This window comes from Heliangelus exortis, chromosome 7 (assembly GCF_036169615.1).
Source record: "Heliangelus exortis chromosome 7, bHelExo1.hap1, whole genome shotgun sequence".
NCBI classification, from domain to species: Eukaryota; Metazoa; Chordata; class Aves; order Apodiformes; family Trochilidae; genus Heliangelus; species Heliangelus exortis.
Window position 1 is genome coordinate 30,724,774 of NC_092428.1, and position 13,415 is coordinate 30,738,188.

The following is a 13,415-nucleotide window of genomic DNA, read 5'->3' on the forward strand; positions in this document are numbered from 1 at the left end:
CATCTTCAGAGAAGCATCTGCAACAGGCAAGAGCAGCCCCTTGGTTTCTTTCAGCAAAGCATCTCCCAGCACCCAGCTGGGTTCTCTCACCTCTCCTGAGCTCTGCTTGGGCAAGGAAACAAAACCCTGGCACAGCCCCAGGTGTGTAATGAGATGAAAGGGAAAGGAGCTGCTGCAAGTGGCCAAACTGAGGGAGCAAACCAAAAAATGAACAAAATGAGGACTTGTGTAAGGGATGTCTCAGAGCTCAGCACACACTCACTTGGTCTGGAAGGTGCCAGAATGCATGTGGCTGTTTGCTGCTAACAGAGAGAGGTGGGTTGTTCCTTGATGAAAGGAGAGCAGGGGGTGACACGGAGCAGCTGGCACCCTGTGGACCTGTACCTTCATCTTCCTCACAGTAATTTGTTGGTGTGCCTACACCCTCAGTAAAATTTGATCTGAAAACAAAGAAAACACATTATCTAAGCCAAATTTCCCACAGGTTCTTCCCTAGAATACAGGGGTGAAAAAAAAAAATATGCCTGATGTTGTCACAAAATGGTAAAATACGTATGTGCACACAAAGAAAGATTTTCTCTTGGAGGATTAAATGTTGAAACAGTCCATATGTGGTAAATTAGAGATGTAGCAATTAGATATTTATAATAATAAGCAAGAAAAGAAGGGTGATCTAGAGCTGCAAGCACAAAAGCATCACCTTTCCACAGGGAAAGCAATGCTGCTTTACCCAAGCCTTGCTTTCTCTGCCTGGAATATCCTGAGTTCAGCTAAATTTGTTCCAGAAAAAAACATCAGACTGGAGGAAATTCCACTCCAGAGAACAGTAGCCAACATGAGAAGCTGTAACAATGTAATAACTATTGAGGAGATAAACCTAGGTGGGTGATACCATAATCCAAGGGTAGAACTGGGGGCAGGCAAGAAATATTTAAATATAGTAAATATTTGGTCTGATTGATTATGCCTTGGTTAGGGAAATCAAACAGGTGACCTCTGAGTTCCTGGATATTTGAAATTTATGGCTTTATGGAATTGCAGGAAGTCGGTAAGTAGACTGAATGTCTAAAATACCAAAAGTTAAGCCTAGGCAGCATGTCAAGCTATGGTTAGGATGTGCCAAGAGGAGTGATGGGCCCAGCATCCTTTGGTTCCTCAGCCAAAATGATCATCATTGACTGAAAGAGACACTGGATGTGAATCTGGAACTAGGCTTCACTTGACTGCCTTGCTTTCCAAACTGAATGATGTTAAAATCATCATGCTAACCAGCTGCCATGTGATTCAAAAGGCTGGATAATGCAGAGAAGGTAACTACTGGAACTTGTCTCACCTGGTAAAAATAAGAAATAGATAATGATATTTCACTTTGCTACTAACTTTGAGGTAGAGCCTGGGCTGGGAAGTGCTGTAACCAATGTCTCATGTTGTGCTCATTGCCCTGAGTCCTTGGCTTCATTTTCTAGGATGATAAAAGTTCCCAAAGGTGCCTGATGTTAGAAGGTTGTGACATGGCTTTAAAATCCTTTCAGCTTACAGCAGCCTTTTGAGGTAATCTTCTTTGGACATGAAGCCAATCCCTTCCTTTTAGGAGAAAATTCTTGCAGCTCTCTCTGCTCTCCCAAGTGCCATTTCTGGATAACAAAAAGAAAAAAAAAAAAAAAGAAAAAGAAAACAAGAGGACTGAGAGCAGGGGCAGCAGCATCTGAGCTGTCCTGGTGGAGGCAGCAGCTGGAGGCACTGTGAGCTGTGCAGAGATGGGCTCTGGTTCCACCACCAAAAATTGATTTTTTCTGCCTGAAAGCTGCAAGGTCAGGGGCAGATACAAAGCCCCTGCTCTGCTGAGAGCTCTGCAGGGCCAGGACAAGCAAGACACTACAGATCTTTGGGGCAAGTGGCCTTCTCAGGGGTTTCTGGGCTCTGCTGTGGTTTAGATTTGGTACTGGAGCTACTGCATTTGTTTTTTGGGAGTTCCAAAGTTTCTGCTTTCCTAACTTCTGTCTCAGGATTTCCCCACATCCTTTCTGCATCCTCACCAACTGCAGCAGACTTCTCTAAAATGGGGCAAATGAAAGTGAGCTAAGACTTCAAAAGAGACCTGAGCTACTGTAAATATCCATTTCAGATGGAATGTGGGGTAATTTTGGGTTTTGTAGACAATCATAGGTGGCTCATGAATCAAAGCACAGATCAAGCCAGGCTCATTTCATTAGCTTTATTTGGCTCTGGTAAGGGATGGATCATCTTTCTAAATCACATTTAATCTGCTTATTTTGGCTAACCTCTTTTCAAGAAGGAAATTCAAAGCCTACAGTGAGTGTATGAAATAACATAGTCTGAAAAGTACCATTTTGCCACCTCTGTTTCAGAGATGGTAAACAGGACATGATGGATGATGGACATGATGGCTACATAATTGAGTAGTTTGGTTTTGTTCTCTTAAGTGCTGATGGATCATTTAGTCACATTTGGAGAGTGGAAGATTAGATATATTTTGGAGGAGGGCCAACTACACTCCTGTTGGGTTTATTTGCTACCAATTATAACTTTACTTAACAACTACATTTAAAATAAGAAAACAGAAACATGGAGAAAGTAATGGATAACAAAGTAAGGTGATTATGATTACATTTCAGTCAAATTGTTAGTGTACTTTGGGCTTGTTTCAAATTACAGAATGTGTTTCAAAGCAACCTCTTTTCCCTCCCCCTACCTATATTAATTTACATGGAGAATTCTAAATCCAGTGTAATGTTTAAACTGTCAGTTTTATTTGTTACTCAGGTAATAAGAAGCATATAAAAGTGAATGGATTCTGTATCTCTTGTAAGATACCATACTTTGGTTATTGAGTAGCATTATTTTCTAAGAAAATGTTTCCAATTATGATGTTTGCCAAAAGCTTTTCTGGTTTTTTTTTTTCCCTCTTACAGGAAAATAGTTTCAGAATATGAGAAGACAATTGCTCAGATGATAGGTAAGTGTTTCTACTCTGCAAGATGCTATCTCCCACTCTGCTTTTCTGAAGAGAGCTTAGAAACATGGTTGAAATCTGTGGCCTTCATTTTGATGCTCCCTGCATCTGATGCTGCTGAGAATTGGGTGTGTGGCCAGGCTGGGTGAAAAGTGAGGGCTTTTTTTTTTACAGAAAGCAGCTCCCAAAGCAGTCCAGGTAGTACAGAAAGGTCAGGAATTCTGCTTCTGCATCAAAACAAAGTGTCCCACAGGAAACGTGTTCAAACGCTTCACCCAAGATTCATGGGTGTTTCCTGAAGAGACTTTCAATGACCTGAAAACCCTTTGAGTCATTTGCTCCCAACTCTTTAATGAGAGATACCAAATTTAGCTCTTTACAACAACAGGGATTATCTGTGCTAAATGCCTTGCTCAGAACAAAACACAGATTAACTCCAGTCCCATCTCGGAGATTATGAGTGGCCAATCCACCTCCCCCATTCTTTACTGGCGTGGTTTGAGGTCTAAATTATGACATGTTGTGCTTCACAATAATTAAAAATTATCTTAGAAATAAGTATAGAAACAGAATTATTAGAAATAAATAGAAATAACTAGAAAACACCTTTGTTAACAGCATGCCCCACAAATGACAAGCACTACACAGGAGCATTTCAATACCAAAGGTTGCAGGACTCGTGTGCTTCCTTGGCAGGGGAGGTCTGGCCCCTGGGATGTGATTTTAAACCCTCCTCATAAAATTTCCAAAGCTTTATTTCCTTAGTCTGGCTGTAGAAAGCACCAGTGGGGCTCTGTCCTGCTTCAGATGGAGCTGTCACCCAGAAAGTGACCCTGTGGCCAAACTTTCTGGGAAGAGCAAGAAGAGAACAGTGGCTGATGAGAAATCAGGACCACACTCCTCTGGACAAGCTCAAATAAGGCAGCAGAGAAAAGTGAAATGAAGTTAAAAGCCATTAGGAGTGGCTTTGGAGTTAAATCTGCTCAGTGAGATGCAGGAGGAAGGGTGGCCTAGGTAATGATATCAGTTAGCAGGGAGTGTTATCAGTCCAGCCTTCTGCACTTTTTATTTTATTGAAAAATAAAAAGAAATTATTCATTTGTTGCAGAGTATGGTGTGCCAGGAAGACAAGAGGCATACCTGCAACTTGCTAACTGGTTTTTAACAGGGAAGGGTTTTTCTTATAGCTGTCAACACACCCTATTGGTCTTGCCCCTTTTAAAATTAATTTGTAGCAAATTTGCTTATTTTTGCCCAAAGAGGGTGGGGGAAATTGTTCAATGTTTGGTGCTTTTGCTGCATTCCTGCATTTCTCAGCCATTGGGGGACACCCCAGCCTCCTCTCAGGTGAAGGGGAAAAAGGGCCCAGAAAGGAGGAAAGAAAGAGATATTATGCTGATAATAATAATTCTAATAAATAATTAAATACATAACGCTGTAGCGGGAACCGAACGTCGTCGAGAGCGCGAGCTCAGTGCCGAAGCTAGAGACGGGAGCTATTGGTGATCTAAGTTAGCAACGAGGAGTAACTGCAACCAGCCTAGCACCGATCCTGCTCAGGAATGAGCTGCCTGGCTACACCCAGCCTCACCTTTTATTGGCCCTAGGTCTTGAGCATGCCCAGTGGGGCCAGCCCTAACTGGGCACAGGTGAGACTGGGCACCGGCCTGGCTCATTACCTGGCAAGTCCTGGCACCTGTTTCCTACAAACGCTGAATAATGTGTAATAATAATATGCCTGGCTTCATTCTCTCTGATGTTCTGCCTCTGTTGCCTTTTTGTATTTTTGCCTGCCTTCTGACATGGTGTCTGCCATTCTCATCATGCAAGTGTTAAGATAAAGCAGGAGTGAGCAGAGTATGCACAAGAACTTCTTTAATTTTGGTTTACACTCAGCATACTCGGGCCTGGCTTCATCCCTGAACATTCATAAACACAAACACAGGACCTGTCCTTTTTTTCCCCATGCATGTGGAAAGCAGCAGAAGTTTCTTTTTTGATACCAGATTCAGATTCTCTTTTTGAGAAACAGATTATTTTTAGAAAAAACATCAGCATGTGAGACCACAGTGCAGCAAGAAGGTGGAGAACAGGGGTTGTCAGGCAAAGGCACAATCGTGGCATCCCTAGGAAATTCTGCAATTGCCATTTCCTCCTGAAGCAAAGAAATGAAGGATAATTTAAAAATAGGGTTATTGACCACTGAGGAAATAGAAAGATCTTTCAACTTCAATTTCAGAGCATCAGTCAGAGTCTTTCCAGTGATCTCTGGCAAGTTTGGAGGAGCTATGGCTATTAAAAAAAATGTAATTTGCTGTCCATTTGCAAAGGATCTGCGACAGCAACCCAGACACAGAAAATATGTTAATTAGAGCAGTATGCAAATCCTACAGCCTGGTAATGTGTTAAATGCAAAGCTTTCCCTGCCCTTAATGTAGATTTTTGCTCTAATTGTCCCACTTTCTCCTCTCATTGGTTGTAAATTACTGTCCCTTTTGATAAAGGAACTCAGTCAGCCAAATGCCCTCTTGGGGAGGCAAATCTTTGTGTGCTGTTTGTTAAACTGCCCTGAACTGTTAGCACAGAAACTCCTTGCTGCTGGGGCAAAGGATGGACTGGGACAAAAGAAATGCCCCTGCTCTTTCTCTTTAAGATTTTAGCCTTCTGAGCTATTTATACAACCCTTGCAAGTGAACCAACTTCCCAGTCCTCTGATGCATATTCAGGGGGGTTGATAGGTCCTGCTCAGCTCTTTCTAGGTGGCCATGTGTGTGTATAATGAATACTGAAGGTATTCCCTGTTAGCAAGGTGCCATTGCATACCTTTGCCTACAAAGGCACTGCAAACATGCCTTGCCTTTGGTTTCAAGGGCTGTGGAAGGTTTAGTGTCTGCTGTCATGAGCATCCAGAGTCCAATATTACCCAATTTTGCTTATTCAGTTAGTTTTCTGCCACATTTTCCAGCCAGAGCTTGCAGGCTCATCTCCTGTACAGGAGATGTACAGGTCCCTGTTAGCATCTCTTAGCTGATTTTATTTTTTCATGTTGCTTTCACTTTTTTTGGCCTGTTTTCTTACACTGCCCTCAGCCCATAAGACATTCTTGGTTAGACTGAGGAGAGGGCAGAAAAAAGCAGCAGCTTTCCAGGCTGGTTGTGCTGCTGCTTTGCTGATTGCTGCCCAAGTGCTGCAGCTCAGGGCTGATCGGAGCCTGTGTAACCCCCGTGTTCCCTGCACCCCACTCTGCACACACCTCCAGCCCAACCACAGTTCCCTCCCAAAGCAATCCCTGTCGTGGATTTCCTTTTTATTGATGGATTTGTAATGTTGTTGGGTTTGGTTTTGGTTTTGTTTTGGTATTGGGTTTTTTTTTTCCTGTTAAAAATGTATCCTTATGCTTGTACGTTTTAAATACGTATTTAAATCCTCATGATGAAAAAACAAACAGATGTTATGCTTTGTGCATTACAGGTTGTTGCATTTCTTCTTTTCTGCTTTCCTAACAATTCCTGATTTTCTATTTTGCTTCCGTTTTTGTTGCTTCTTGCTATTTGCTTGCAAAAACAAAACAGGCAAGCCTGGTAAGTAAAGCTTTTCACCAACTTTCACACCAGCATTTTGCATTTTTCATTTCTTTTGCTTTTGTTCCCTGTTTGCTGCATCCCCATTAAGTAATGTGAGTAATACTGAGCTGAGCAGATCTGCTGTGGTGGTGCTCTGATTCTGTCAGTTTGGACAGTGTTGGTTCTCAGCATCCTGTTGTTCTTGTTGGTGAGACTGTGTGTGTTGCAGACATGGAAGCCATTTAATTAAAATATTGTACTCGTGTAACCTCATAAATATCTTGAGAAATAAGGATCTGGAACTGCTTAGCTAAGGTTTGACTGGCAGACTATTATCAGCAGAGTTCCACTAAGCAGCTTTTTCATTAAGGCTTAATCATAGTGATAGAAAATATCACACAGATCTTCCAGTCCCCCTGCAGCCCAGTGCCAGTTTTGGTTTTCTGTAGTATTTAAGCACTTTGGTTTAACCATGTATCGTAACAGTTGGGATTATGAGATGCCCTTTTTCTAAAGCTCACTGCAAACTTTCCCTCTTTTCTATTTGTATGTTACCCACTCCCTTCCACAGTATAAATTCCTGTTTTCCCCTTGAAGTTGAATCAGGGTCTCAGTTCTCTCCTCAGCCCCTGGACACCTCTGCTGTGTAGTGGGAGAGGAGAAAGGGATCATCTGAAGGGACATCCAGGTTGGACATTAGGTGGAAATTCTTCCCTGTGAGGGTGCTGAGCCCCTGGCCCAGGTTTCCCAGGGAATTTGTGGCTGCCCCATCCCTGGCAGTGTCTCAGCCCAGGTTGGATGGGGCTTGGAGCAACCTGGGCTGGTGGGAGGTGTCCCCATGGAAGGGGGTTTGGAGCTGGATGATCTTTTAAGGTCCCTTCCTATTCAAACTATCCCATGGTTTTTCAAACCATCCCACTTGCTCCTAATTCTCAAGTGCAAAGTGTAGCAGGGCTGGGAATGAGAGCTTGAGGAGCTGGTCCAGCCCTGAAGAGAGCAGGGTTCTGTGATGCCCTGGGAGGAACAGGAAGAGCTTGGTAGATGTGAGGGAAGAAGTTACAAATTATTGAGTTTCTAGATTGCCCTGGAAACAAATAAGAAGGAGATCACTAAAATACTGCAGATGGCAGTCTCCAAAAAAGTTGACATTAAATACATTTAAATACCTGACATGATCATGCAGATGGATCCCTTCCCCTGCATCAGGCTGTGAGAGCAGAGGTTTAATGTAGAACTGCTGTTCTGTGGGGGCTGGTTTTCATTTCAGTATCATTCAAAGAAGCTCTTAAAACATGGACACAAGAATTATATTTTAGGATATGAAGCAAACAATGAAGCATTTTGGAAGGCAATGCCGTATCTTTTCATGCAGTGTTATATGAGAATTCCAATATGTTACTAGGTCAGTTCCTTTGGAAAGTTGTTCCATGTAGATTTAGATTCCTGTTGAGGTCTTTCTACCATCCCTGCTCATGTTGAACTATACACAGAAGAATTTTGGAAGATGTTTTCTGCTGACCAGAACATACAGAGTCTGCCTAATGTTAGATTTCCTTTCTGGCATGGGCTGCAGTTATCCTAAGAATGAGAGTTTGCAAAACACTGATTTTTCAGAGGGAAGAGTTTGAGTTGAATTCAAAGTGTTTGTTAGAAGAGATGCCAGGAGATGACAAGCATCTGTCAGCAGTGGCAAATATTTTTTTGCCAGTGCTAGTAATATCCACAACTGTCCTTTCCTTCAGCTGGAGCATCTTCAGGCAAACAAGGGAAATCCAACACCTGCCTTTCTCATAGGAACAGTTCAGAGTGAAATAAATCTTCAGTACAGAGATGTAGTTATATTTTTTCCCAACATCAAAATATTTAATTATCACTGGATTTAGCAGCCTTTTTCCAAAACAGGATTGTCTGTATAAAACCAACTTTTCTTGATCCTGCAAACTTACCTAATACACGAAGTAGACCACAGTAGAGTAGAAATTAGAGAAGACAGTGAAATTGGTGTTCTTACCACATTACCCTTCTGAAAATTGCTTTTTTTTCCCCCTCCCCCTCTCTTCTTTCTAACAGAGGATGAACAGAGAGAGAAATCCGTCTCCCATCACACTGTTCAGCAGCTGATACTGGAGAAGGAACAAGCTTTGGCAGATCTGAACTCAGTGGAGAAATCCCTGGCAGATCTTTTCAGGAGATATGAAAAAATGAAAGAAGTATTGGAGGGGTTTCGGAAGGTGAGTCCTGGGGAAGCTCCCTCCTTTAAGGAGCCCTTAATATATCTGGATGTGACTCCCACAGATTGGTGCCTGTCCAACGTTTTCAGCCTCTTGGCTTCACTGTAATGTCATCTTCTTGTTTAAGAATGAAGAAGTGTTAAAGAAATGTGCACAGGAATACTTGTCACGAGTAAAGAAGGAAGAGCAGAGGTATCAAGCACTCAAAATTCACGCTGAGGAGAAACTGGACAGGTAAGAGATTGTACACATCTGTCTGCAGGGGGTCATGCTGAGGCTGGACCTGGCATCCCATGGAAAACCTTAAATTTCTGTCTTTATTATATGTTTTTATGTAATATGAAATCAGCCAGGAGGTCTCGGGTGACAACAAACAGTTGCACCAAAGATTTGCCAGATGTGCACGGATGGTAACTCCTCAAGTCACCATTAAGGACCAAACATCAGATTGTGGCTTAAGGGAGGCAGCTCTGTTTGATGTGTTTCAGTCATGCTTCCATATAATGACAAATTAGGAATTTCTAGGGATTACATTCAGGGCTCCTCTGGACCCAAGAGATGTTTCCAAATTGTCATCAGGATTGATCAGTGCCTACAACAAAGCAAGACTTGGATTTGCGTTCCAGCTGTTGTCCCAGCTGGAAGTCGAGTCAGGAAGAACTGGAGATCGGATTTAGAAAGTGCCACAAAATATCTGCCACACAGATATTTGTGAGCCCAGCATAGGTACCTGAGAGAAACAAGAAGGGAATAACAGGGGAAAGACTTTGCAGCCTCTGCTGAGCAAGAGACAGGCTGATGAAATGTCTCTTGGAACAAATCTCACAATATTTTTAAAGACATGCAGAAAGTCACCCTGCCCTCTCCACCCCTCTCTTAAGATGCAGTTGTCCCTTCAGTACCCTCTGTCCTTTACTGTAAAGAACCTTTACCTGATGTAAAGAACCTGTCTTTACTGTAAAGAACACCAAAATCTGTGTTTTTCTAGAGCCAATGCTGAAATTGCACAAGTGAGAGGCAAGGCCCAGCAAGAGCAAGCAGCATATCAGGCCAGCCTGCGTAAGGAGCAGCTGAAAGTGGATGCTTTGGAAAGAACACTGGAACAAAAGGTAAGCAGGAATTCAGCTCTTTTGATGCACAAGTCAAAAGGGTGACCAAAGTTCAGTGACACTTCCCCAGTGTGGCTGCATCCAGCTTCCTTCTGGAGCTCCCACCACATCCAGGATCTGTCTGGAGAGCTTCCAGGGAGAGCAGCATTGCCCAAACCTTCTGAGAAATTCCACTGTGCGTACTGGACCAGTGGTCAGGGAACTGGACCCATCTGCCAGGCTTCCATCTCAGCCATGGGGCAGCTCCTGGGGCTGCCTCAGACTCAGTCAAAGCTCAGTGCACACCCCTGCACCAAGCAGGGCTTTGAGCTGCTTTGGGTCTTGGGTTTAAGATCTTTGTTGAAACTGAAGTTCTTCTTTCAGTATTTGGTTCTGGTTTTTAGTCCCAGCTGTAGTTCCAGCAGCTGCTCAAGTGCCTACACTGTTAATACAGAGAAAATGTTCAATACAGAGCTGCAGGGCTTAGGGCAAAAGTGACTGTGGGAAATCCCTGTTTGTACCCCACGTTCTCTAGGAGTTTGTTTCAGTCTTTAATGCAGCTCAGCCTTGCTGAGAGCCCCAGGAAAACAAGGTGAAAATAATGTTCTGAAAGTGCAGCCTAGAAAGGAATTTACACCCTGTGTTATGTCTGCTGTAAAACTCTCTGCTTTGGTGCTAAATTGTGTTTATTGAAGTCAGAGGAACTGTGCATGGAAGTAAGTGCATAATTTGGATGCACTATGTATACTGTGTGTGCATATCTAGCTCTGTGCATCTCTCAATAGGTGTAGAAATTCTGTATTCAGTATTGGAGAAAACTTAATTATCCCACACTTCTCCCAAAGGCTGGATGATTAAAAAAAAACCAGAAACAACAAAAACAACACTCATCTTAATGCAACAGTATTTTTCATAATACTTTATATTGCCTTTTATTTTCCAGAACAAAGAGATAGAAGAATTAACAAAGATTTGTGATGAACTGATTGCCAAAATGGGGAAAAGCTAACTTTTAACCAAATCTCTGGACTTCGATACTGAGTGCAATATGACCATTGGCACACTGATGTCCATACATTTATGTGGACAGGTTATATTTTCACTTTTTCGTATGCACTACTGTATTTTCTTTCTAAATAAAGTTGATTTAATTGTATGCAGTACAAAGATGACTATCAGAATTTCTTGCTATTGTTTGCATTTTCATAGTATAATTCATAGCAAGTTGATCTCAAAGTTCCTGTATCAGGGAGATTGTCAAGTTCTCTAAGAAATTACAAATTGCTGATCCTAGCCTTCCCTTTGTACATGAGTTCCCATGTTGGATGTCTTTTGGATTTAATATAAACATGTATTACTTGCATGGGGACTCTTGCCTTAAGGAGTGTAAACTTTGCCTGCATTTGCTGATTTGTAAAATAAAATTTAAAATGGAAAAAAAAAAGAAAAAAAAAAAGAAAATGCATGTCACAAATGAAATTCTCTATTGTAAATAAATTTTTTTTTCGTTGAAAGTTGAAGATAAGTATGGTTCTGTTTTATGTTCTCCACTTGCTTATTTCATGATGCAGCAGCTCATGTTAAAGAATCCAAAGTACTTCATGGGCCACTCCCAAGGTCAAGTTGTCCTGACCATGTCAGGTTGTGGCTGCCCCATCCCTGGCAGTGTCTCAGCCCAGGTTGGATGGGGCTTGGAGCAACCTGGGCTGTGGGAGGTGTCCTTGCCCATGGCAGGGGTTTGGAACCTGATGATCTTTAAGGTCCCTTCCAACCCAAATCAGGCTGGGATTCTGTGTGAACATCCCCATGTATGTAGTATCTGTGTATAGTAGATTTGGACCTCTCAGGTCTTAAGCATAGGTGTAATTTTCAAAAATGTTTAACACTCTTCTCCTGATTCAGCTGATCCCATCAGGAAATGTACAGAGCCTCTTTCCATGAGTTGGAGGCCACGATGTGTGATGATGGGATGGTGGTTTTTTTAAGGATATCTCTCCCTGGAAAGGTGAGCATGTTTTCATCCTGCTACTGGAAGAATTTGCCTGCTGGGTTTGTGGAGATGAAGTGTGATTAGGAGGAGAACCAGAATAAGCTAGATAAGAAGCATTCTTGAACACCTCTTTATCTTATAAGTTATCCTCTGCAGAGGATTAGGTATGTAAGATAAGCATTACAGCTTTGATAGCAAACAAACTGCTTTCCCAGGCTAATGGTGCACCTCTCCTGTCTCCAGGATGTGGACAGTCTTCAGCCTGGTTCTTGTCAGCTCCTTTTTTGTCCTCCAAAGTAAGTCAACTCCCTTTTCTCTCCTTTTTCATTTCCTTTTCCCTTCCTACTCCAAGCAGGGCTGAGCCTCTTTGCTGTCTTTGGGTCTGGTTGCAGATGATTCCGTGTCTGTGGTTCACAGTGTGGCATTTCCCCTCTGCTATCTGATGTAAACATAAATATATATATCCTAACAAATTTATATGCACTTGTTCCTTGACAGCAAATGTGCCTTCTGCTCCACAGGTTTGCAGTCTGGTATTTTAAATAGGTTTCAGTTCCACGTTTGCCTTTGGAAAATACCACGTAGACCAAAAAGGGGCTGGAGTTATGCAATGTTCAAACAAAAGCAAAACTTTGATACAGTGTTGTGCCTTCCTGCTGAATTTGGTACTTTAGGAGGAAACGAAATATGGATCATAAGATTTTCTGTGTTACAATGTACTTTTTCATGGTACTGTGGACTAATGAGGGGGAAAAAAAAACTGATAATCCAACTGGTTACAGTGGAATCTGCTCTGAAAATGTTTTTAGAAGGTGTGGATGCAACTACAGAAAGTCAGTCATTCTTGGATTATTTTAAGTGCAAATTGTAACAACTAAATATGTGGCTGAATTTTTTATCTTTAAAATTAGTATCTGAACCACTTCTAAAAGAGAAAAAATCATAGGATTTGCTGAATTTTTAGATTGTTTAAAAAAATTGTACATGTGCTTCAAAAAACTTAGAAAGACTGGGTAGCTGATATTTTTAAATCTTATTTGTAAACTCTAAACATGACAGCTTTGTGGTCTATTTTTTTTTCCTTGATGCCAGGTGAAGCACTTCAGTGCTACACCTGTGTAGGTTCCAGTGATGAGGACTGCAACAGACAAGGAACTCAGCAATGTCCAGGGCATTCGGATGCTTGTGCCATCTTTAGACAAGCAAGTAAGTAGTCACAAACAGGTCAGGTTAATTAAATTTTTAATAATCAAATAAAGAACAAGTGTCAGAAAGAGTATACAGTAAGCTAAGGAGAAACAGAAAAGTGAATGTTTCCTTTCTTTCCAAAATAAACCATATTTTAATGTCTCTCAGTCCCTTATTTAATGGTTTAGCATCAATCTGACTCAGAATCCCTCTGAGTCTGATCTTTCAGTGAGGAGCCCTGACCACACTATGGGACAGCTGTAAAAAGCTTTTCAGGTATTTCCCACTTCTTTCTTAAATTTGTCATTTTCAAGTGAAATGACCTACCTGGAAATTTGGAGGGGAAAGAAGCTAACAAGGCACTGCACTTGAGCATGGTCA

The 13,415-nt window shown here is 41.9% G+C and overlaps 1 protein-coding gene across 24 annotated transcripts in view; it reads left to right on the forward strand.

The window, feature by feature from the left end:
- The window catches only part of TACC2 (transforming acidic coiled-coil containing protein 2), a 129,098-nt gene extending 118,075 nt beyond the window's left edge, over positions 1-11,023 (forward strand). For all 24 annotated transcript variants that reach the window (XM_071749582.1, XM_071749575.1, XM_071749577.1 and 21 more), the window contains 5 exons: positions 2,934-2,977; positions 8,608-8,768; positions 8,896-9,002; positions 9,757-9,877; positions 10,800-11,023. In XM_071749582.1, the coding sequence (XP_071605683.1) occupies positions 2,934-2,977; positions 8,608-8,768; positions 8,896-9,002; positions 9,757-9,877; positions 10,800-10,865 (499 nt within the window). In that variant the 3' untranslated portion in view covers positions 10,866-11,023. The remainder of the gene's footprint in view (positions 1-2,933; positions 2,978-8,607; positions 8,769-8,895; positions 9,003-9,756; positions 9,878-10,799) is intronic.
- The last annotated feature ends 2,392 nt before the right edge of the window (positions 11,024-13,415 follow it).